The 25,639-nt window shown below is 40.6% G+C and overlaps 1 protein-coding gene across 1 annotated transcript in view; it reads left to right on the forward strand.

Moving 5' to 3' along the window:
* Window positions 1-8,220, forward strand: part of SNX4 (sorting nexin 4) — a 56,092-nt gene extending 47,872 nt beyond the window's left edge. The window contains exons 10-14 of the mRNA XM_019723690.2: window positions 278-367; window positions 1,820-1,919; window positions 5,054-5,199; window positions 6,363-6,477; window positions 7,029-8,220. Of these exons, the coding sequence (XP_019579249.1) occupies window positions 278-367; window positions 1,820-1,919; window positions 5,054-5,199; window positions 6,363-6,477; window positions 7,029-7,076 (499 nt within the window). The 3' untranslated portion in view covers window positions 7,077-8,220. The remainder of the gene's footprint in view (window positions 1-277; window positions 368-1,819; window positions 1,920-5,053; window positions 5,200-6,362; window positions 6,478-7,028) is intronic.
* The last annotated feature ends 17,419 nt before the right edge of the window (window positions 8,221-25,639 follow it).

Raw genomic sequence — 25,639 nt, forward strand, 5'->3', positions numbered from 1 at the left:
ACAGTGTTTTAGTGCTTCTTAAGCTACTTGTAAGCAGGACCTTTTTGTTTTATTTCCAGGCCGCTCCTGATCTAAACATTTTGGTAAAATTCAGTTATCATAGTAATTGAAAATTGCTATAAATGGTTCTAAATAGTTCTTCTCAGTTTCGGTATTTACTTTTGTCACTGATGGGTATGGTAAGTGGTCTGTGGACCATACTTTGGACAGCTCTTCTTTAGAATATTAGTACTTTGTGCCCTGATAAGTTACTTCTGCAGTGTTTTTTTTTAAACAGGTATGCATCTTCTATTGATGATATTTTGGAAGATGAAGAACATTATGCAGATCAGTTAAAGGAGTATCTTTTTTATGCAGAAGCACTACGGTTAGTATAATAAGTGTTCCAGGTGCAGGCTATGGCTGGTCACCATTCTCTAAATGTATTCCAAAATAGAGATAGTAAGTTGGTTTTTAGATGAATTAATTCCCCCAGATATTGAATGAGGTCTCTTTGTATTCCTCTGTGTTGCAGGGTGGTTGGCATAGAAATTTAACACAATCCCTGTTCTTGAAACATAACATTGATAAAACCTCTCAGCCTTAGGCATCAGGCCTGTCTGTATGTTCTTTCTACTTTTTTCAGTTTGAAGATTGAAAGAAAGAACAGATTGCTCTTACGTGTAGCACTATCTGCTAGGTTGTATATTGCCGTTTTTATGCTTTAATTTTTTTCCACACCTGCGTATCTTCTGTCTTCAGTAAGGTTGTAAAACTTATTAATATTGGGACTTTGTCTCCTGTTTTTACGGTATCTCCTACAGAGCCAAACAGAACTCTGTGGTAGATAGTCATGTTTAATTGAGAAGGTACTGTGTTTTTCCATCCATTTTAGAAAAATGAATCATTTTCCTATAATAGGTGGCTTTTGGTCGTAGCCACTTTTGGTCATTTTCCTGTCATTTTTAAAAGCAGTTTAAAAATTCTGTTAGTAAAACAGTGGAGCAATATTCCTTTAGCTGTTCAGTGACTGGTATGAAAACATCACATTGTTAGTCTTTTTCCTGGTAGAACTTTGAGTAGTAAAGAGTTTCACCAGCGTATTTTCAAGTTACCAAGGAAAAGAAAGTTCTAAGTACAGTGGAATTTTCTGAAGCTCTTAAAAATTATAGAAAAGATTAACATGTATTGATATGGAAACATGTTCGTGGTCTATCGTTAAGTAAGAAAAGATGTGGAATCACTGGGGTTTATAGATATGTGTATATATGTTATAAATGCCTGACTAAAGTCGAGAAAGATATACACCATCTGTTAACATGGATTGTGTCTGGGTATTGGCATTGGGGAAAAGAGCAATCTTGAAACTTTTTTTTCTTTGTGCATTTCTATATCAGAATCTTTTTTTTTTTTTTTACAGTGAGCATGGATTATTTTCATGATAATAAAAATGAATAGACATTTCTAAATAAAGAAGAAAACTTTGAGATAGCTTTTTAAACAAATACTCAGTTGCTATGTGAGAATATAGCATTAGTTCCTATGTTATACAAAATTTTTTTTATGATGGGATAATGGTATATTTACTGAAAAAAAAACTTGCAAGTATCTAGAAAACAACCTTTTTTGTTGTACATATATGTCAAGTTTGTATGCTTAAGTTCTGCTAGATTTAATTTTTAATGTTGGGCTACTACATGTAAACTTGAAAATTCTGGTTACACAAGTTTTGACCCTAGCAAGACATTGTGATGCCTCCACTTCACCTGTGGAAAAAAATGTTAACATGTTAAAAGAGAAGCCACAAAAATTAAATCGCAGCACTTTTTTTTATCCCTAGGGCTGTATGTAGGAAACATGAACTCATGCAGTATGACTTGGAGATGGCTGCTCAGGACTTAGCATCCAAGAAGCAGCAGTGTGAGGAACTGGCAACTGGGGTAAGTGTTTTCCCATTTAGGCCTCTGGTATTGTATCAAGTCTCATGTGGAATGAGCTGCGGTTCTGATACTCAGGGTGCCTGTAGCTTTCACAGGAGAATAATTTATGGGCAACTTTATGATTCTTTGGGTTGTGGTCTTGGTATAAAAAGATGTAAGCTAGTAAGCTATTAAAACATTGTATTGTATGGTATTGTAAAACATTTTAATACTGCTCTGTGTAATAAGTATCATCTCATTTCTGATTAAGTCCAAGTGAAAAACGTTCTTTGGGATTGAAGTAATAGCCTTTGTCAGGTTTAATTGTACAAGGTATATTATAGAAATTTTAGTTTTCTTTGAAAAACTGTACCCAGTTAGAATTAGTGTCACTCCTAATGAGTGTTTTGTGTACTTTATTCTTGAACACTTACAGTGAGTACTTGTGAAGAAAATTCCTATCTTATTATACTAGACTTAGATCATTTTTATAATCAGCTTTCTACTGTCCAACTATTTCATTGGAATAACTTAGCTGTCTCACAGAGAGCACACAATCTGGAAGTAATGAAGCAGTAACAATGTTACCATTTATGTCACTTCATAGTTAACAAATGCTTTAGTTATAAAAGTGCTTACAGGTTACCTACTTGCTACATGTGTGAAAAGTCATAAATATATGTGGGAAAAGACCTTTGACCATGAAACAGCTATACACTAGGCCTAATTTATTTTTAAAACTTGGGGAATTCCCAGGCCATTTTCAGGGAGTTTGGTTCTCTGTTCCTACATGTGAAGAGCAAAGTGTATCCAGAAACTCCAGAGAGTGAAGAAATGTTAGAGGAGTAAAGCTTGAGGCTTGACCTTAGGCATCCTATTTTATTAAAGATACCCAAGTTTCAGTGTAGTTATGCAGATTTGAAATATGTTTCTTCAGTTTGGTTTATTTCCATTTTGCCTGTTGAATTTTATATATTTTATATGTTAGAGTAATTTTTTAAAATATGACCACTTTCCTAAGTTTTCCATTCAATTAAGAAGTTCAGTTAGATGACGCAGCAATTCTACTCCTGGTATTTAGCCAGAGAAATCCAAAACACTAATTCGAAAAAATATATGCACCCTTATGTTTATTGCAGTGCTATTCAAAATAGCCAAGATTTGGAAACAACCGAACTGCCCATTGGTAGATGACTGGATTAAGAAACTGTGGTACATTTATTCAGTGGAGTATTACTTGGCCATAAAAAAGAATGAAATCTTACCATTTGCAACAACATGGATGCACCTAGAGAATATTATGCTAACTGAAATAAGTCAGACAGAGAAAGACAAATACCATATGATCTCAGTTAATATGTGGAATCTAAAGAACTGAATAAATGAGCAAAGTAAACAGAAACAGTCTCAGAGATATAGAGGAAAAACTGATGGTTGCTAGATGGGAGTGAGGTGAGGACAGTGGAGAAGGTGAAGGGATTAGAAAGTATAAATTGGTAGTCACAAAATAGTCACGGGGATATGAAATACATTATGTTGTAAAGATCATGTAAGGTGCCAGATGGGTACTGGACTTATCAGGGGAAGCACTTCATAAACTCTGTAGCTGCCTGACCACTGCACTGTACACCTGAAGCTTAAGTAGAATAATATTGAATGTCAACTATAATTATATAATATATAGATATTCACAGGATATAAAGTACAGTATACGGAATATAGTCAGTGGTACTGTAATAGCTATATATGATGTCAGAGGGGTAGTAGATTAGGGGGGTTATCACTTTGTGAGGGGTGTAAATGTCTGACCATTACGTTGTTTTGTACACCTGAAACTTAAAAAAAATAAAAATTAAAAAGAGAAACAAAAAAGTTCAGTTAGAATTTTACCCCTTTTGACTATTCCATGTTTTTCCAGTGTTAGCAGTCTTAAGTATTAGGAGCACCTTGGTTGTAAAGCTTATCGTCCTTCTGTTTGAGCTAGGGAGAAAATGGCAAAAGTTTTGTTTCCTTTTTCTAAAATTTTTAATCCTGGTAAAATATACATAACATAAAATTTATCATTTTAACCATTTTTTTTTTTAAGATTTTTTTTTTTTTAATTGGGGAAGGGCAACAGGACTTTATTGAGGAACAGTGTATACTTCCACGCCTTTTTTTTTTTTTTTCCAAGTCAAGTTGTTGTCCTTTCAATCTTAGTTGTGGAGGGTGCCGTTCAGCTTCAAGTTGTTGTCTTTTCAGTCTTAGTTGTGGAGGGCGCAGCTCAGCTCCAGGTCCAGTTGCCGTTTTCTAGTTGCAGGGGGCATTGCCCACCATCCCTTGCGGGACTCGAGGAATTGAACTGGCAACCTTGTAGTTGAAAGGATGCGCTCCAACCAAGAACAGCCATCTGGGAGCTCAGTGGCAGCTCAGCTCAAGGTGCTGTGTTCAATCTTAGTTGCAAGGGGCGCTGCCCACCATCCCTGCAGGATCGAGGAGTTGAACTGCAGCCTTGTGGTTGAGAGCCCACTGGCCCATGTGGGAATCGAACCGGCAGCCTTCGGAGTTAGGAGTACAGACCTCTAACCGCCTGAGCCACTGGGCCGCCCCCCATTTTAACCATTTTTAAGTATACAGTTCAGTAGTAGTAAGTACATTCACAGTTTTTTAATTAAAATTTATTGGGGTGACAGTGGTCAACAAAACTACATAGGTTTCAAGTGTACAATTCTAAAATCATTTATACACTGCATTATGTGTTCACCACCCAGAGTCAGTTCTTCCATCACCATATATTTGACCCCCTTTACCGTCTTCTACCGTCCCTGCTCCCACCGTACATTTACATTATTGTGGAACCAACCTCCAGAACTCTTTTCATCTTGCAAATTGAAACTATACCCATTAAATGTCAACTATCAATTTCCCTCTTCCCGCAACCCCTGGCAACCACCATCCTACCTTCTGTCTGTGAATTTGACTACTCTAGATACCTCCTATAAGCAGAATCATTTGTCTTTTCGTGACTGGCTTATTTTTCTCTTAGCATGATGTCAAGGTTCATCCATATTGTAGCATGTGTGAGAATTTCCTTCCTTTTTATGACTGAACAATATATCATTGTATGTACACATCACATTTTGTTTATCCATTCATCTGTTTCTATTTCCTTTTAGACTGTGAGAACATTTTCTTTGAAGGGAATGACTACCAAGCTCTTTGGTCAAGAAACTCCAGAGCAGAGAGAAGCCAGAGTAAAAGTGCTTGAAGAACAAATAAGTGAAGGCGAACAACAGCTGAAGTCTAAAAATTTGGAAGGCAGGTAAAAATGCTAAGATGTTTAACAAAACTGGACATGTATACTACATGGCAGATCGTTGCTTTATAACAATTCCCGGCTTCATTGGCATCCCTGAATATAGCCTGTTCTTCTGAAATGCAGTGATGGAATTCCTAAGAAATTTGACTTATCTGTCAAATTTGACAACTGTTATGAAAACAGTTGTTTTAGTGTGGAGGAAAAAGGAAGAAGAAGGTTTCAGATTCATCATATTATTTTCCTGCGCTTTTCATGATTTCTATCCTTTGCACATTCCCTGCCTTTTCTTTTCTGTCATTTAATGAAAACCTGATCATTCTTCAGTGCCTAGCTCTGTGTTACTTCCTTTGTGAAGCCTTCTCTTATCCTTGCAGGCTATCGTAGCACTTTGTTCGTGCCACTGCGGCGTGGCAGTTTTGTACTGGGTGGTTTGTTGCTCTGTGTGAGTGTCCCAGGCTAAATTACAAGCCCTTCAAAGTCAGTGACTGTGTCTTTTTCATCTTTATGCCCCAACACCTTGTAAAGGCTAGGCATGTAATTATTCCATAAATATTTCTAGAAATTCAATTCTCAAAGATCTGCCATCACTGTTTCATTTTCCTTATTGTTTTCATCTGACAGTGAGTAGACCAAGGCAGACAAAGAGTGTATCATTGGTTTGGAGGTGGTTTTGTTAATTTTCAGAACTGTTGGCATCAAATAAATCAAAGTAACCGTTAATGAAGAGAGTTAAAAAGACAAATACCTGTCGGAATTTTTAAAACTCTAGTTGTCATTTAAAGGAAGTACATGATGAATATGATACATAATACATCCATCTTGTCAAAAAGAGCATCTATTTTCCAGTGACCCCAGAAAGGCAACTTCATGTGGCATCTGTTAGGCTTGTGAGCTGGTTCAAGGAACCATCTACATCTGTTTTATAGGAATAATTTGAAGCTGAAATTCTTGTGGCAAAAATATAGATTATCAAAATGTAGAAGAATATTTGACTGCTTTTTCTCCTGTCATTTTTAGGAAGAAAAATAGATCTTATACAATCAATAGCTTTTTCCTCTATATAGATAAATACAAACCAACTCAAATGAGAACTGGTTATTTCAATTTATAAAAGATAGTTTACTTAATTTAAATATTAATAATAATGACTATATCTTTTATTTCAGAGAATTTGTGAAAAATGCTTGGGCCGATATTGAACGCTTCAAAGAACAAAAGAATCATGACTTAAAGGAGGCCCTTATAAGCTATGCAGTCATGCAGATCAGCATGTGCAAAAAGGTAGGATTTGATCTCAGTGAAGATATAAGAATATACAAAAGTCTTATATCTTACAAATTTCTTCAAAACTAATTTCTTCCATTTGGACCAAATTATTTATCATTTTCATTTTTAAAGCCCATTCTTCTCCCCTTCCAGAATATTTCCCAATATCTCCACTTAATTTTGAAAGAAATGTCATAACCACAATAGCAGTTTGAGTCTCCAGTTGAGTCTCCACTCATCTAAAGTTCCAAATTTGTGCGCCCCACTTATCACTTGTATTGAAAATACATACTAACAACATTACTTTGATTATATGATGTTCTTGGTCAGAGCAGTCAAATACCATTGCTAACGATGATGGCTACTTTGATTGAAAAATAGCTTAAAGATTATTTTGGGAAAATGAGGTTATGATATGGTTTGTTGTCAGAGTAAATCCTTCACGTAGCTGATATATGTAGAAGATACCAACATAAAACTTAGTATACTAGCAAGACAAATACTTCAGCTTTCATAATCCTTCCAAAATCACATTTTAAACCTCCTTTTTTTTTTTTTTTTTTAAGGGAATTCAAGTTTGGACCAATGCTAAGGAATGCTTTAGCAAGATGTAATCTTGTGAAATGAATTTCTTTTCAATCAAAGTGCCCCAAAACAGAAGCACAAGTAAACAAACAAACAAACAAATTTAAATTGCTACCCAGTATACACAAAAATACGTAAGTTGAGTAAATTCAGCTTTCTTTAATTTGATTGTAGTTGTGTTAATATAGCACAAAAGGATGTATTTTAATGAAGATGAAATACTATAATTTGAGGTTTTGGGGACTGGTGCTGATTCCAAAAACTTAATATGATAAAATATACCAACAGCTTGTTTGTCAGGCTTCTGAACCAATAACTGAATGAATGTCAAGATGTTAGGTGGTTTCTAGATGTTCATCTCAATGCCAGCTCTTTCAGATCTGTTTGTGTAGGGAGTTTTTTCCTAAGATTGAATTCCTATCTTTACTTGGTAAGACCCACTAATCTATCGTAGGGGGTTATTTTTTCTTGCCTTATTGTTGAGCTGTTTGGTTTGACAAAGCTCAGCAGAAACTTAGTGTGAAATCTGAGATTTTCTCCCACATTCATTGATGCCCCCTGTAACGTTTGCATACACTAGAAAATGCCTTCAATTTGTGTTTTACCAGAATTTTGATACTGGTCAGAAATTTTATACTGCCAACAAAGAAAACTCGACTTCTCAGATGCATAATGGAGTACATTGTTATGATCTAGGAATTGCTATATGGAAAGTTTTAATTGAGTGTGTTACATATAAGCATTAAATTCTTCCCAAATAATTCTTAACCTCTGTTGAGCCTAAATTTAGTCCGCTTGGCTCGCTACACATGGCATTTCAGGGTATAAGATGTAGCATTTCAATGTATAAGATATATGTAGTGAACATATGTGTTAGTATCTTCATTATTAACATCCTTCTTTTCTATTGCTTGGCTGTAATTTTTGTAAAGATAAGTTATATTGTTTTTTGGTGTGTGTTTTTGTGGTATATGTTCAGATGCCAAGCGCCCTCATTTTGCTAGCTTTGCATAATCTTACATGTGCTCATTATTACTGATTATGTAAAAAAAAAAAAAAAATTCTCCATACTGTTTAGCATTTGACTTTTTTACATGTTTAAAATGTTGCTGGATTTTTGTGCTGTTTGCCAAACTTATACAATAAATAAATGAGGAATTGTGCTGATTTTCATATGATTTCTCTTATTTTTAACAAAGTGATTTATACATATTAGTACCTTTGAGAAAATAATACATACCCTATTATGTTTTGAAATGTTTGTGTAAATTTGCCTTATGCCAAAATATTGGGTTTTAAAAAAATACGATGCTGAAATGAGATACGATTTTTCTAAATTTTACTTTTTTAAAGAAAAAATTGTTAGAAGCAAAAGTAATCTGTATAAATATACATTTCATTGCCATTGAGTTGTATCATCTCTTGACTCGTGAATTAAAATAGCTTTCCATTTGGCATTTAAAAATCAAAAGCCTTCTTTCCCAAATTTACCTTATGCTAAATGTAAAATGTATTAGATTTTTTTTTCTGCTAGCTGAGTTAATTTGAGAAGGCCATTGTTACCTGTTTTCAAAGGTGAATTCAGAAAAATATGTTATTATCTTCTCTAAAATATACAGGTATTCACTTGGTTGTATGTATATTTAACTAGGAATATCTTGACTTGGGTTGATTTTGAAAAATTCATTTCATAGCACAATTGTTCCTTTTAAACTCTTAAAGGAATTTTATGATGGAAACAATTTCGGTTATGAGGTGTGATCAAAAACTACAGTGAATGTTTAAAAAAAGTTATTACAGTAAAAGGCACATTGCCATTAATCCCCCTCAAAATACTCCCCCTCACTTCGAACACACTTATCCCATCATTCTTGCCACTTTCTGAAGCGGTTCTGGAAGTCCTCTTTCGTGAGTATCTTTAGTTGCACTCTTGTGGCTGCCTTGATGTCCTGAATCATTTTACCTTTGGGGAAGAGCCAGAAGTCGCACGTTGCCAGATCAGGTAAACAAGGTAGGTGAGGACACACTGTAATGTTTTTGTTTGACAGAAATTGAAGGAAAATTTCATGTAAATGCATTGTTCATGATCCATGATTTATGGCACATTTTTTTTTTTTTTTTTAATTGGGGAAGGGGAACAGGACTTTATTGGGGAAGAGTGTGTACTTCCAGGCCTTTTTTCCAAGTCAAGTTGTTGTCCTTTCAATCTTAGTTGTGGAGGGCCCAGCTCATCTCCAGGTCCAGTTGCCATTTTCTAGTTGCAGGGGTACAGCCCACCATCCCTTGCAGGAGTCGAACCGGCAACCTTGTGGTTGAAAGGACGCATTCCAACCAACTGAGCCATCCAGGAGCTCAGCAGCAGCTCAGCTCAAGGTGCCGTGTTCAATTTCGAGCAATCGAACTGGCAACCTTGTGGTTGAGAGCCCACTGGCCCATGTGGGAATCGAACCGGCAGCCTTTGGAGTTAGGAGCATGGAGCTCTAATTGCTTGAGCCACCGGGCCGGCCCTGATTTATGGCACATTTTAAAACACATCTCTCAACCGTAGCTCACACCCAACTGACTGCACCAAACAAGTCGAAACTTGTCACACACTGTGACAACGGTTCGATGTGCTGCTTCCTGTATTGAAGATCCCTGCCTTTCCGTTGGATGGCACTTGGCAACAGCATTCACTGTATTTTGTGATCACAACGGAAAGGCTCCATGTGACACCCTGCTTCTTATACGGCAATTTCTGTCAAAACATTACGGTTGTCCTCATCCGTTTTATTCACCAAATCTGGCACCATTGCAACTTCTGACTCTTCCCCAAAGTCAAAATGACCATGAAAAGCAGACATTTTGAATCGATTCAGGACATCAAGGCAGCCATGACAGCGCAACTAAGGACATTCACAAAAGAAGACTTCCAGAACTGCTTCAGAAAGTGGCAAGAACAATGGGATAAATGTGTTCGAAGCAAGTAATTTATATCAGAATGCAAGGTTGATTTAACAATTAAAAGTCAATTACTATAATCCACCATATTAACAATAAAGGAAGAACCTCAGATCATTTCAATACATGCAGAGAAAGCATTTGACAACACTTGATTTATGATTTAAAGCTCAGCAAACTAGGAGTGGAAGTAAACTTAGTCTGATAAAGGGCATCTATGGAAAACCTACAGCTAACATCATACTAATGTTAGGAAAGTTAAGTCCATCATTAGACAACTGCCCACTAGACATATGTGTCCCCATTTCCCCCTCTCCTCCCACCGATGCTGAAGCTCCTCCAGCTTTCACCCCAGCTTGTCTCCAACTATTCCCTCCCCCATTGTTCCCTGTGCTCATTCCTAAGCCTTTTTCTCAGAATATTTATTAACCCCTGAAGCAGGTGGATGGTCTATGCTTCAAGCTGTAACAGAGAGTATGTTCACTAGGTGGGCACTCCAGGTACAGAAGGTTTGGGGAATCTTTTGATTCAGCACATCGTTATAAAATCCATCCCCAGGTGAAGGTGGAACTAGTCAATTCATTAGCAAAAGCGCAAATGAATACAATATCCCTTTCACGTACCTGTGTGATAGAAGCACCGTTCAGCAGAAGACAAGGAGAAATTCCTTAATACTCAGTTGCTAACTCATTTCAGAGGATATACTGTATTTCCCCGAAAATAAGATCTAACCAGAAAATCAGCCCTAGCATGATTTTTCAGGAGGACATCCCCTGAATATAAGCCCTAATGCGTCTTTTGGAGCAAACCTTAATATAAGACTCGGTCTTATTTTCGGGGAAACACGGTAGCTAACATGCATCGAATGATTACTGCTGAAGCCGGAACTGAGGCACAGTGCAGAGATGTGGCTTGCCCGAGGTCCTACAGCTAGTGACTGGGAGAGCCAGAATTTGAACTCAAGTAACATGGCTCCAGAGCCTGAAGTTTTCAGGACTTTTCCCTTTTGGATGAGCAGGGTCTTTACGTGTCAGAGACCTGGAGGACAGCCTCTGAGACAAACCCATGGGGGGAGTGGGGATAGAAAAAGTAACTAATGATGCTCAAATTGCAAGATATTTGAAAAGAAAATGTCTTGGGTACTACTGGGAATGGAAGCAGGAAGAGGAAACATGAGAGTGAGGCAGGTTGTGGTGACTACTAGACTAATTAACCAACTTCAGTGTGCTTGTGAATCGGGGAGCTAGTTAAAACACAGATTCTGATTCAGTAGATTGGACTGGAGCCTGGGAGTCTGCATTTCTAACAAACTACCATATAATGTCATACTGCCAATGCTACCGGTCACACTGAGTAGCGAGGTGCGAAAGATCTATCTATCTACGGTATCTATCTATCATCTATCTATAGATCTATCTATATAGATCTATAGATTATAATATAGAGAGAGGGTGCCAAAAAATGTATACACATTTTAAGAAAGGAAAAAAGTATTAAAATTATGCTGATGGTAACCACTTTGAGCACCTCTTGTAATTGCAGAAGTCAAATGTGACTTGTATTCATCTTTTGTTATTGGTATATATTACTACAATCTTAACAGTTTTCCTTTTTTAAAATGTGTATACATATTTTTGGCACCCTCTTGTAGATATAGAAACATACAGACAGATATTTACGTATATGTATCTATATATGTGTATATAGATGAATATCTGTATATATGGCCTGGCCAAACCAAGATTCAGTTAGATATAGATATTTAGCAAATATGCAAAAATTTAGCAGTTATATATACAAAAAACAAAAAAAAATAAAGGAAAATTAGATAATGCCAATATCCTAGTACAATTCCAAGTTAAGTTTATATCAAAAGCAAAATTTAAAACTATGCAAAGCCTTAATGGTAAAGATGAGTAGTAGAGGGACAATAGTAATGCAGAAATTAAGACTGAAATATGGTAATAACAAATTATTAATGAGGCTTTCTGTTAAATACAGTGATTTAGACATGGGTTTATCTTTGTGCCTTCTCAAAATTCCTCTAAATGACAGTAAGGAATTTTTTTTAAGCACTATTAAGGACAAAGAGATCAGAAGATGAGACAACTGTGTACAAGAAATGTTCACAAAATTTTGGAAGATAAAAAGGTGGAGGAGTGCTAATTGACTTAGCAAAATGGTGGCAGCTGAGATTTACATACCTATAGCTGGGGCTACTAATGAGAAGCAAGCTAATTTGCACAATGGAATCCCAGAAAGACTCAGGAAATAGAGGAAATGGTTATACTGGTAAGACCGAATGGGTGTGGGGTTAAAAGGGTGGGGGTGACGGTGGGGGTTGGGTAAAAGTCTGTACCAAGAGCAATTAGATGCCCAGGTCCTGACCCTTTCTCCACATGCTTAAGAGACCACCACTCCATATTACCACGAAATTTCAGATCAGTTAATATACAAAGAACAGCATCAGCCTTCTCAATAGCAAACTTTCTTAGATGCCAAAGAGAAGAGCGTAATGCCTTCAGAACTCTGGAGAAAAATGATTTCCAACCTGACAGTCAAACTGTCAATCAAGTGAGGGAGAATAGACATTTTTGGATACGCAGTCTCTCAAAATTCTCTTCCTATGCATCCTTTCTCAAGGATACCACCGGAGGATTTGGTTCATCTGAATAGGAGTATAGACCGAAAATCAGGAAGACATGGGGGTACAGAAAACAGGAGATCCAACATAAGAGAGAGGTGAAAAGGAGTCTCAGGAAAGCACTGTCCAGAGTGGAGCCAGAGACGGAGTCCTCCAGGAGGAAGGTCACCTGGGAAAAAGTTAGAATTGTAAGCTTATATATAGATTCGACAAATGTGGAATATTCTGGAGAAAAATGTTTAGTAAGAAGAGAATCGGAATATACTACATGGCTCTGCAGTTAACAGTATCTACTTAATTATAATAATGGAAACATGACAATCATGGTGCTTATCCAGACATGGTGCTAACAACTATAGTGGTTGGTTGGAAGGTTAAGAGAGCCAAATACTCATCTGGCATGTCTTGATAAATCAAGATGGTACTAGAAACAATTTTTAGAAATATAAAGATAAATGTCAAAAGGTACTGAAAAGAATGGAAAGAATTGAAGAATGGGGAATAGGTACAAGTGGGGCAAAGGGCTGCTGTTTAACGTAAACTTTAAGGACTATTTTAATTTTTAAATTATGTGATCAATAACTGGTTTAAAAAAATAACTTAACCCTGTTTCCCCGAAAATAAGAACTAGCTGGACAATTAGTTCTAATGCGTCTTTTGGAGCAAAAATTAATATAAGACCCAGTCTTATAGTAAAATAAGACCTGGTATTATATTTAGTTTTATTTATTTTATTTTATCTTATTAATTATATAAGACCCGGTCTTATAGTAAAATAAGATCGGGTATTATATTAATTTTTGCTCCAAAAGACACATTAGAGCTAATTGTCTGGCTAGGTCTTATTTTCAGGGAAACACGGTAAAAGTAAGTGAATTGACTTTAAAACATGTCATCTGTAGAGAAAGCAAATAATGCAAATAGCAGAACAGTATGTATTGCATGAACCAGTTTTATTTTTTAATAAAAAGAAGGTTAATTATGTCTGCATGTTTGTGTATGCTTTGGAAATATAAGATACTAAGTAAGTGATTCACAATGGTTACGTTTAGGGTGTAGATTGATGGTTGGAGTAGCAGCCTCTTTTTTACTTTATTTTGGTACTGTTGAAATTTTTGCACCATTATGTATTGTGTAGTAAAAGACTAATTTTTTTAAAAGTGTAGATAGGAAATAATTATCCAAAGAAAGATAATCTACCAAAAGAACACCCCCATACCTGCAGAGGGTAGGAATAATATTTGTCAAAAGATATCACTATAGGGCCGGCCCGGTGGCTCAGGCGGTTGGAGCTCCGTGCTCCTAACTCCGAAGGCTGCCGGTTCGATTCCCACATGGGCCGGTGGGCTCTCAACCACGAGGTTGCCAGTTCAATTCCTCGAGTCCCGCAAGGGATGGTGGGCAGCGCCCCCTGCAACTAAGATTGAACATGGCACCTTGAGCTGAGCTGCCGCTGAGTTTGCAGATGGCTCAGTTGGTTGGAACACGTCCTCTCAACCACAAGGTTGCCGGTTCGACTCCTGCAAGGGATGATGGGCTGCACCCCCTACAACTAGCAACGGCAAGCTGAAACCTCCACAACTAAGACTGAAACAACAACAACTTGAAGCTGAACGGCACCCTCCACAACTAAGATTGAAAGGACAACTTGACTTGGGGGAAAAAAAAAAAAAAGTCCTAGGGGGAAAAAAAAAAAAGATATCACTATATACCAAACTACTTTGGTACCAAAAGAAAAATGAATCAGTAACCTCAAACAATATGGCCCAGTAGGAACTTTATCAAAGTTGGCACATATCCTAGACAGTGGAATACACTGGAAATGAATAAAAGCACACATTTTAATAAAAGTGATAAAAGCACACATTTCTAAAAGTGGCTCCTGATAAAATTTTAAAGAAATTAAAGAGAGAAGATTAAAACAAATAAATATCAGGAATTAGGTTATCAGCAAAATGTGGCTACAGCATACTGGAATGAAAGGGCAGTGTCCACATCTGCCCCCTCCGCTTATTAATAGGTAGTTTCATAAAGTGATGGCTTCTAATAACCACAGTGCAACTCGCTGCCTGCATGTTAGAAATGCTGCTTGGTAAGCAAATGCAGTGCTCCTTATATATGACAGGATGGAGAAAGGACAAGTAGTGTGAGGTAATAGCAAATTCAAAATGTATGTAATAAAAATGTAAAAATAATGGCTTCTTTCTCCTAATATTTAGAAGAGGAGAAAAATAGCAGTTTTTAACAATAAGCCCATAAAGGCAAAGGAAAGCCAAGTTCCGTTCCCCCATCTTCACTCAGGGAAGTAAAAGAGGCCAAATCAAAGGCCCCGTGGTAGTATAACCCTAAGTGACAAAGGACATCCAAATCTCTTTTAGATTGTGAAATTCATACTTGACATTTTAATAAAACATTAGAATGTTTTTTAAGTTAATTAGCCTCCTATTGGAAATGAGTGTGGCTTCCAGGTGTGATGATGATACAATGAATATCCTTGTCTTTATGCTCATAGGAGTAAGATACATTTGGTGGGGATTTTTAAGTTTTATGCCCTACATAAAGTTGTCCAGAGTGTATTGCCAATAATGTTGAGTGAACTTCATGCTCTAGTTGCAGTGACTGGCTGAGCCTCCTGCCCTGGCATTGGTCAAAAGGGGATTGAGAGTGGGGACAGTGTAGGTAACTGAGGGAGGGGCGGTGTATTCCAGCACATGCATGTCTAATGACATTCTCATGCCGATTTTAAAGTAATTTGGCAATGACCTACCATTTACAATTGCCTTCATCTTACCCCCTCCACAAGGGAAGCATAACTGTATTTTGTTTGTTCAAAGGGAAAAGCTATTGAAAGTATAGAAAGGTGACCAGCAGCTCATTGAGGCTCCAAAATGACAGATTCTTGTCAGGAGAACTAAGTCTTAGGCAGGAAACTCAGGGCCTTCCCCAGGCCAAGGGGCAGAATTTGAGCCCCCTGAGAGCTGGTGTGGGCCAACATGGACATCGGCACCTTTCAGCCCCTGTCCTGGCTACGCTGGCCCTTCCTTTCCCTGCTCCTGAGCTTCCAATTGGGGGTGTGTGGGGTGGGGGGGAGAGAAATAGAGAAAGTGATTTGAGAGTTTCTCCAAAAGGACAGAATTGTGAGAACAAATTAATACTATGCAACCAGGCACCTGATGCCCAGAGAGGCAGAATGAAGGGAAGATTCCATCTGGAGGCATTACGTGGACAGTGCTTCCCAGAGTTGCTAAATTTTAAGCGAATGGTGGAGAGGACTGAGCCAGTAGATGTATTTTCTGGTTGGTAATAAGGGCCAAGGCATTTGTTCCCTAAAAATCAATCCCTGGTCTTTCCCTACTAAGTATAATGAGTGTGAGAAATTAATTTTCAGTGATGGAATTTATGACTTGTTAATTAGCACAATTGATTTTCACTGATACCATTAATGGGATTCAGAATTGAAAAAAAAAAATAGTTAAAATTCGTGGGATTCTTATTCATGGAGTTTTGCGCAAGGCCTGGAAATCTGCATTTTCCAAAAATGTCCCAGGTGGTTCCAATGAGCAACCAAGTTGAAACACCTCATTCTAAGGACAGAGGCAATGTCCACCCATGCAGTTTGGTTATAAATAACACATCCCATACCTTTCCTTCCAGACATGATCGGTACAAATGGAGCTCATGAAAGTTGAAGGCCTTCACAATATGGCCCCAAGTCAATGGTGTGGCTAAGAGTTCACTTGAGGACATGTTGAGCCTGGTATGCATGAGGACATCCAGGTGGAGGTGACCAGCAGGGAGTCGGATGTACAGCTCTGCAGGTCTGGGGGAGTCTTGGTAGATCTATGGACACACACACACACGATTGCCTTCCATTAGGACTTATTAGCACATCAAAAATGTTGGTCAAGCCTGAAAAAAACAGCAGTGTTAGCCTTGTGTTGTGTTCCTGAGGTGGGGAGGACCTAAGAATGCTGGCCCTATTGTTTACATCCTGGCGGCAGCCCCTTCTGAGGTCGAATTCCTGGTCCATGGCTCAGCAAAGACTCAGGGCTTCCCACCTTTGCTTCCTTCCACCTTGAAGCAGCCCTGGAAAGTCAATAGAAGAGAGTCTTCTCTGCTAAAGAACTGCTCAATTAACCTTTGAAATAGACCCGGTTCTGTCAGTGATAGATCCCAGAATCTTCAGCTACAAATGAGCTTAGAGATGATTTCCCTCATTTTAAGAATGAGGAAACAGGACCAGAGAGGGCAAGTGACTTGCTTAGTCACACAGCCAGTGAGTGCAGAGTCCTGACTTTTACAGGGTTCCTTCCTTTAGGTATTCTCTCTCCACGTTTGTCTCCTGAATTAATGGGCCTGTGTGGCTTGCCCACACCTCTCTGGCTATCACATCTCACCACCTGCTCAGTAGCCAGGGAGCAGGACTGAAAGGGGGAAAAACCAAGACACCAAGGCAGAGGGTTTATTGAGAGTGTTTTGGAGGACACAGGAAAGCAATTGGCTGATCTGAAGGTTTGGGATAAACACTGCATTTCAACCATGCAGGGACGTTAGACAGTTACTGTTGCAAACACTCTAGAGTTCCCTCCTAAACATGAGCCTGTGTACATGACACCTTGGCGAGGTGAACAGGAAGCCAGTGATACCTATATTTTAACAGGTGGCCTGAGCCCCAGAGAACTTCGTGCAAACTGAGTCACACAGCATGGGCGGACCAGGCCTGGGGATTCTGGATCCCACTTTGCTTAGCCTAGCCTACAGAGAGTCCCCCAAATGTTTTTTAGGGGTACCCTTGGGGGATGGGCAGAGGATTTCTTTAGCTGTTGGCAAAGCCTTGGGAGTCCTGTGACCTTCCCACCATGATCTCACCAAGCCTGAGTGACACCTGAGCTCCCATCAGCTCCTTTTCGGGCCCAGCTCATGTTCCTGTCTGGGGTACATGCTCCAGCTTGGAGGTAACTGAAGACCCCTGTCTCCTATTAGAGATGGAAACTGAAACATAGCTTTTGGTGAGGCCCCTGGATATTCATGACAGGCCCACTGCCTGGAAACAGGCTAAGAGAACTTGGTGTTTTGGAGAGCAAGGGATGCCAAATGTGGGGCACTCTTTACAGTCTGAATTCACTTGCTTTTGTTTGCCTCAGTGCCCTGGGACCTGCTGCTTCAGCTGCTTGAGCGGGCCACAGCCCCCAGCCCCACCTCCTTCATCTGGAAAACTGTGCTCACAAACTCACCTCAACCATAACCTCCTCTGAGAAATCGTCCCTGAGCTCCAAATCAAAGAGCCTCTGGCTCTCCAAACTCCCTTTTCCATTTTAACCTTGTCGTAGAATTAGCACCAGCTACTGAAATAGCTGGTGTGGGGTCAAGTTTTATACTTGTCCCATTTGCATTTGAAAAGAACACGTCTTCTTCAGTTGTAGGGTGTAGTGACCACGCAGGGCCGTTATATTGAGCTTCTAAGGGGTTCAAACCTTTTGCCTTACTGATTCTTTTTTTTTTTGGTCTGTTTCATCTATCAATTACTGATAGAGGTGTGTTAAAATTTCCTACTTTAATGATAGACTTGCCAGTTTTGCCTTATAGTTTCATCATTTAATGCATTGTACAATTTATTAGGTGCATGCAGGCCTTTAATTTTTGTATCTTTATTTAATTGAAATGTTTATCAATATGTTTGATCCTCTATTTTTTACGTGCCCTGATTCTCACCCCTCCCAACTTATCTATAAGCATTTTGAAACTACATGTAATGAGCAAATTGAAAAATTTTAAGGACTTCATATGGATAAACCACAATTTAATGAACTTGTCCTCTATTATTAGACATTTACTATTTCTTATTTTTCACTTTTATAAATCACACCATAATGAGCATCTTTGTATACAATTATTTCTGATTCTTTTCTCTGGCTAGAGTCCTAATAGTGGAATTATAAGGACATGGTATATGAACATATTAACAGCTTGTAACATATGTTGCTTCTTCATGGCTGTTGATCAAATTAGAATTTTCAGTGTGGAGCCGCCCAGTTGTCTTTTGTTGAACTATCTGTTTCTAGAATCCCTGTGTTTTTGGCTTGGTCTTTTTTTTGCCAAACAGGCCTCCCCATATTTGTGCACTTGGTGAACAATCTATGTAATTTAGAACTTAAGTTATCTCTGTTAAATTTCACCTGTTAAATTTGGCCCATCCCTCCCCTCCTGCCAATATCTCTCAACCTCTGATTTAACAGTGACAGCCACCGATGTGGGGGTCATGTCTTTTATAGCTTCCCTCCAGTCATGATGGAAATGATGAGAACAGAACCCCACGGGGATATCGAGTTCTTTTCCAATAAGACTAATAGTTACAGTTTATTAAACATTTACTATGCACTAGGCACTCCATATACATTAACTCATTAGATCATCACAACCCCCAAAACTAGGTATTATTTAAAGATGTGGAAACTGGAATCCTGAGAGAGGAACTCTGTCAAACTGTTCACTCTGCTCTGCCTGAGCGGAGCCAAGATTGCAACACTGGACTTGGGTTGTGGCCTGCAGCACGAACGCCCAGCCTGGCGCTAGAGGAAACTACCACCAGGTGGCAGTAGAGCCAATGGGCCCAGGAAGAACCTCTCGCCTGAGATCTCAAATTAGCATTTTTTCCCCTATAAAAGTAACACAGTCTCCTATTGACATGCCTAAAACTAGATTTTTCAATAATATAAACATTAACCCAACAGACACATTCCTCGGCGGTTAAAAAGGTAATAAAGTAAACAGAACTTTGAACTTGGACCTTTCTAGCCTAGATTTCATCAATATAATTCCTCAGGGGGAAAAATCTCTGTTCCCAACTAACCTGCACTTGAATGATGCTCCCTGATTTTCTGCCCACTCTGCTGCCTCTGCCCCCTGCAGCTATAGGGCCGTCCTCAACGGGGGAGCTTATCAGAATCTGGGGCAAGGGATTTAGCCAGGGTAACCTTGGTGGGCCATGAAAGCCCTCCACCCAGCCACCCTGCTATCTATCCAGCTTGTGAGAAAGGACGTGCTTCTTTCTTTCTGATCTAAGAGTCCACAACTCCTTTTGTCTCTTCAATCTCCCAGCACAGTTTGAGATTTTTCTGCAGCCTTATCCAAAAAAAAAAAAGTTTTATTCTTTCTTTTTAGAGTTCCTTTGCTTGATGACTTCCCATCTTAGTCGGGCAGCATTTTTTTCAAATCATTTGAACAAATACATGTTCGTATTGTCCAGTTTGAATAGAAATAGAACACAAAAAGGATTTTTTTAAACATCCCGCCACACATCGGTTGTGCCTGGATGGTCCATTGTTGAACTTCAGACCACTCCCCGTGATGTCCTTGGCTGGGAGCTGACTGTCTCCCAGTCCCTAGTCCTCACGCGGGGGAGGGTCTCTCAGCTCCACAGACAGTGGTGAGTTCCTGACTCACTGGAGTTAAGGAGCCCTAGTGGGGCTGGAGCTGAAGAAGCAGCCAGGAGTGGGGCTCCAGGCTGCACATCTGGGGTTCTGCAGTCGAGCTCCAGGCCTGGTTTGACTCCTGGCTCCATCTTTCATAAGTTCTGTGATTTCGGGTGAGCTACTTAACTTTGCTGGGCCTCAGTTTTCTCAGTGCCAAGTGGGGATAAGTATAGCGCCTAATGTGCAGAAATGTGCAGAAATGTCAAGTGTTTAGCCCAGAGCCCAGCACACTGTCTTCAGTGCTCAGTAATGTTAGCTATTGTTCAGTTAATGAAGGGATCAGGGACAGCTTACAGAATCCTGGACCGTCACTGCTGACGGGCCCACAGAATCGTCGGTCTATGTTATGGTCTGAACGTGACCCCCAAACTGATTTCATGCTGAAATCCTAATGCCCAATGCGATTGTATTAGGAGGTTGGTCTTTGGTCCTGACAATGGAGCCCTCATGAATGGAAGTAGTGCTTTTATGAAAGAGACCGCACAGAGTTTCCTCACGCCTTCCACCACGTGAGGACACAAGAATAGCAGTCTGTCACGCGGAAGAGGGCCTTCACCAGAACCCAACCATGCTGGCTCTCTGCTCTTGGACTTTCAGCCTCTAGAAGAGTGAGAAATAGATTTCTGTTCTTTATAAGTCACCCAGTCTGTAGTATTTTATTCTAGCAGTTCCAAAGAAAGAAGATGGTCTAGTTCTTTCAAATAGTCAGATGTCTTGCTTTGCCAGCTTGAATGAAAATAAAGAACTGTTTTTTTAAGGTCCAAATAAGTGATTCCAAGTTCCTAACATACTACTTATTAAGAATGTCCTAAATGCCCATCGATAGATGACTGGATTAAGAAACTGTGGTACATTTATACAATGGAGTATTACGCAGCCACAAAGAAGAAAAATCTTACCATTTGCAACAACATGGATGGACCTAGAGAACATTATGTTAAGTGAAATAAGTCAGAGAAAGACAAATACCATGTGATCTCACTTATATGCGGAATCTAAAGAAAAGAATAAGTGAATGAACTAATCAGAAACAGTTTTGGAGACATAGAGGAAAAACTGAGGGATGCTAGATGGGACAGGGGTGGGGATAAGGGGGAAGGTGAGGGGTTTAGAAAATAGTCGGTAACCACAAGATGGCCACGGGGTTTTGAACATTAATTTGGGGAATGTAATCAATAACGTAAAGATTTTGTAGGGTATCTGATGGACATGTGTCCCATTTGGGAGACCACCTCAGGGATGATGTAGATGCCTGATCTCTGCACTGTACACCTGAAGCTGAACAATACTGAATGCCAACTATAATTTTATATATATATATATATATATATATATATATATATATATATATATATATATATATATGTGTGTATATGCATGTATATGGTTACAGGAAGCGGAGTACAGCATTAGGAATAGAGACAGTGGAAATGTAATGTCTGTGTGCGATGTCAGAGGGGTAGTGGGTGGGGGAGGGAGGATCACACAGTGTGAGGGATATAAATGATAAACGTCTAAGTATTGCTTTGTCTTGTGCACCTGAAACTAATAAAATTTAAAAAAAAGAATGCCCTCCCATTATTTATCAATTATACCATAATAAAGCTTTAAAAAATTATAAATTAAAAAAAAAGTCCTCCAGTAGTGAATCTAAACACCCCTGAGTGCTTCCCAGCCTTGGTCACCTCACCTCTGAGAATTTACAAATCGGCCCAACGGGCAATTCTTCATGTGGCTGCTCCTGAGAAAACAGGTCACCGAGCAGTGCAAGGCCATGTCCACTTAGGAAGCTCCTAGGCCACTGAGCCCTGCCTCCCAGGCCGCAGGTGTTTCTCAGGGCTCCTCTCTCTGCAGGGTTATGGGCAGCCGAGGGCCAGTCTGGGCTCCCGTGCTGCTGGTGTTGTAGAGACTGAGCTCTTTGAACTTATCCACGCGCAGGTTCTGGTCAGCCTGTGCCAGTTCTCCCCCCAGTTCTAGAGAAGAGGCTGTAAGGGTTCTTGGCATCACCTTGAATCTGGAGGCTGTTTCTCACTGCAGCTGCCAGCAAAAATAAAATGGCAGCCCCGTGATGCCCTGACCCTCCTCTCCGCCTAGCCAGGGTCAACTCTCTGCCATCACCAGAACTGCTCCCTGCCTTCCTCAAACCTCCAAGCCCGGTTCCCAAAAACCCAAAGGCATCCTTCCTCTCCTGGCCACCATCACTCCTGCCCTAGATTCTTCTTCCCAGCGGGGTCTCTCATTTCCTTGGGAAGAAACTACCATCCTGTGGTCCCCATATTTAGATGAGAAACAGAAGCCTAAGAAAGGAAAGGTGACTCCTGCCTAGTACATACAGCTGGTCAGTGGGCTGAGCCAACGTGTCCTGGAACCCAACTTAGAGCTTCTCACACCCCTCCAACCGCAATGGGCCCAGAATGGGAAAATTGGGAGGAAGAGATAGGGGTCAGAGGTCAGGAACAGGTCAGTTAAGTCAGGGTACCACAGAGGGCTGTGCAGGCAGCTGAGTCTGCAACTGGGTGGAGGTGGAAGTGATGAGGGGGCAGAGGCCCACTGGTTGCTGATTTTCATTTTTAGTGGGAACTTCCCTCAAGAGCTGTGCAATTAGGTGCTTAATGAATCACAAACATTTTTTTGAGGATTAGAAGGAAATACCCAGGGCTGGTTTATGAGTCTGTAGGGCTGTTTCAAAATCAAAACCAAAACCATGAAGTCTGGGGACTGTGAATTGCACCACTTGCCTGTGAGCTGCCATTAATTTGTAGATTGAATTTGGGGCTCTAAAAAGGCGCACATGAAATTAAATTAACTAATTAGTGCAAATGTCTGCAACTGCTCTCAGGACAATTACTCAATGAGGGAGCCGTGAGAATCTTAGGAACTTTAAAATCAGGATCTTCTTTTCCCGCTCAACTGCATAAACGCGCAGCTGCAAAAAGCAGAGAGAAACCTGAGCGTAACAACGGCAGCCCAAAGCCCGCAGGCGGATGGAGGCGGCCGTAAGGAGCAGTCGGAATCCAGAAACCTGACCAGGTAAGGCCTCGCCTCTCCGCGCTGGAAAATCATAGACCCTTTCCCTGGGATACTCTCCCTTATTGAAACCTGGAGCATCTTAGGACACGGGTCATCAAGGTGTTCGGGTGCCGGTGGATGATGGGGGAATTAATGATGGGGGAATTTGGAGTAACCTGGTGTCTAAGCCGGGGGCATCCCAGCTGCCACAAATACATCATCACAGACCCTTGGAGAAGAAATCTAGAGAAGGGAGCCATTGCACTAGGCGGTGAATCTCAGTGTCAAGCCTGGACCAGCACCCTCCAGAGGATTCCGATGCACGTTCAGGGTTGAGGAGCTCTGCCTGAAGGCATCTTGGGACAGTATTAGCTTTGTGACTGAGTATGGACTTTCCACAGGCAGGTCTGCGTCTGGGTTCTGGCTTTACGGTGGGTCTGGGGGCACTCAGGCACAGATTGCAAGAAGGCCCTCGCTCCCTGGGTGTCCACAGCAGATGAGAGGGCACCTGAGAGTGAGGTGCACGCCAGCTCTAGCCACCTCTATTGCCTCACCCTAGTCCCAGCTCTGTCTTCCCACTGGGTAAGTATGTAACCTTGGACCCTCAAATCTGAGTTCTAGTTCTGTTGGTCTGCGAATGTGCATTTGAAGAGCTCCCCAGTTATTCTGATAACTTGGGGGTTACTGGCTTAGCCTCTCTGAACTTCAGTTTTAGAACCTGTAAAACAGGGTAATAGTATCTACCGCATGGGGTTGTTGTGGGGATTAAACAAGATAATGCATGTAAAGCAGTTGGCATCCGTCGGGCGTAAGCTCCCAACAATGGTTGTGAGGGAGCAGTTCCCTAGCTTGTCTGTGTGGGTGCTGAAAAGGCCTGGGTTCATGCCCCGGCCCTCGCGGTTTGGGGAACAGCCTTTCTCCAGATTGGATTTCATTCTGTGGGGGAGCAGCACCTGAGTGAACCCCTCCCTTGGCAGGAGTCTGCTTTCAGATTCTGGTGCTAGGACTTGGACTGTCTGGCCCCCCCTAGAAGCGGAGCTTCGGGCCGTCCCACACAGTGACATTCTGCAGAGGCCTGGAGGGACAGCAGCAGGCTGTCCCCTGGGCCCAGGGAGGAGAGTCAGGGTTGCTGCTGGCACAAACCATGAATCAAAATGAAAGAAAGGGAACAGATACTTGTGGAATGCCAACTAAGTGCAGATGTGCTTGCACTTTGTCTCACTGAATTCTCGAACAGCCTGTGAGGTAGGTATTACCATCGTCCGCATCTTACAGATGAGGAAACTGAGCTGCTCCAAAGCCCAAGCTCATTGCCTTACGCAGTGGTGTTCACATCGTGCGCTGTGGAACCCAGGCCATTTGTCACGTTAGGGGGTACTACAGGAACAAGGAAGGGTTCCTGGCTCAGCTTGGACGCCTGCTCCCTCTTCACTATAGCAGAGCCTTTAAGTAGTTTGGGTCTTCAAATAAGATTCTGCCGGGATTTTATGGCTGAAAAATACTTCAAAAAGAGTCACTGCTCTGTACCATCCACCTGCCCGAAGACTCTCAGGTGTCAACTTATGGCTCAATCAACCCTGACCTCAGTGACACGGGATCTTAACACAGGTTCTCTGGGCCTCAGTTTTAACTGCGAAATCAATATGAAAGATATTAGACATCTAAGTGAGTGTGAGACAGAATTCCCATGCATCTTGAATTTACGAAGGAAATGTTAAGATCCGGTTCCACATCTCTTGAACTCCTCAGGCAGATCAAGGATATATATATATATATCCTGAAAATGGGATGGTGTGTGGAGAGAGAGAATGATTTGCGAAGAGATTTCCTTGGGGAAATACTGAATTCCCCATCCTACCCAAGTGGGAAAGAAAGGAGTGCCATCTACTTCACCTCAAACCTAGTGGGAAAGGTTTCCACGGGGCTACTTGGAGAGGTTACCACGTGTTTTGGTTACAAACTGAAACAGTTCCAGAAATGAGTACCTTCAAACAACAATAATCATTGATTTTGTTCACACTTTTACAATTTGGGCCAGGCTCAGTGGGGACAGTTTGTCTCTGCTCCACATGGTGTCAGTTCCCAAATGACTCACTCACCTGGCTGGCAAGTTGAGGCTGACTGATGGCTTTGAAGTCAGCTGGAATTGTTGGCCAAGGGACTTGATTCTTCTCTACGTGGCTGCCTGGGATTCCTCACAGCATGGAGGCTGGGTGCCAACAGGGAGGAAGGGGAGGCTGCCAGTCCTCTTAAAGGCGAGGCCCAGGACTGGCACTGAGCCACTTCTATCACATGCTGTTGGTTAGGCAGTCACAGGCTAGATCAGATTCAATGGGGTGGGGTAACAGATTGTACTTCCTGATAGCCGAGTGGGCATGAATGTAGAGAAAGGGAAAGAGGATGGTGGCCATCTTTGGAGACAACAACCCCACCAGAAGACTTCTGGATTTAAGAGGGTGCATGGAACCTGTGGTCTGATTCCCTTCTCTGGACTATGGCAGACAGATGTCCTGGGCTTGCTGGTGTC

Source organism: Rhinolophus sinicus, linkage group LG01, assembly GCF_036562045.2.
Source record: "Rhinolophus sinicus isolate RSC01 linkage group LG01, ASM3656204v1, whole genome shotgun sequence".
Taxonomy (NCBI): Eukaryota; Metazoa; Chordata; class Mammalia; order Chiroptera; family Rhinolophidae; genus Rhinolophus; species Rhinolophus sinicus.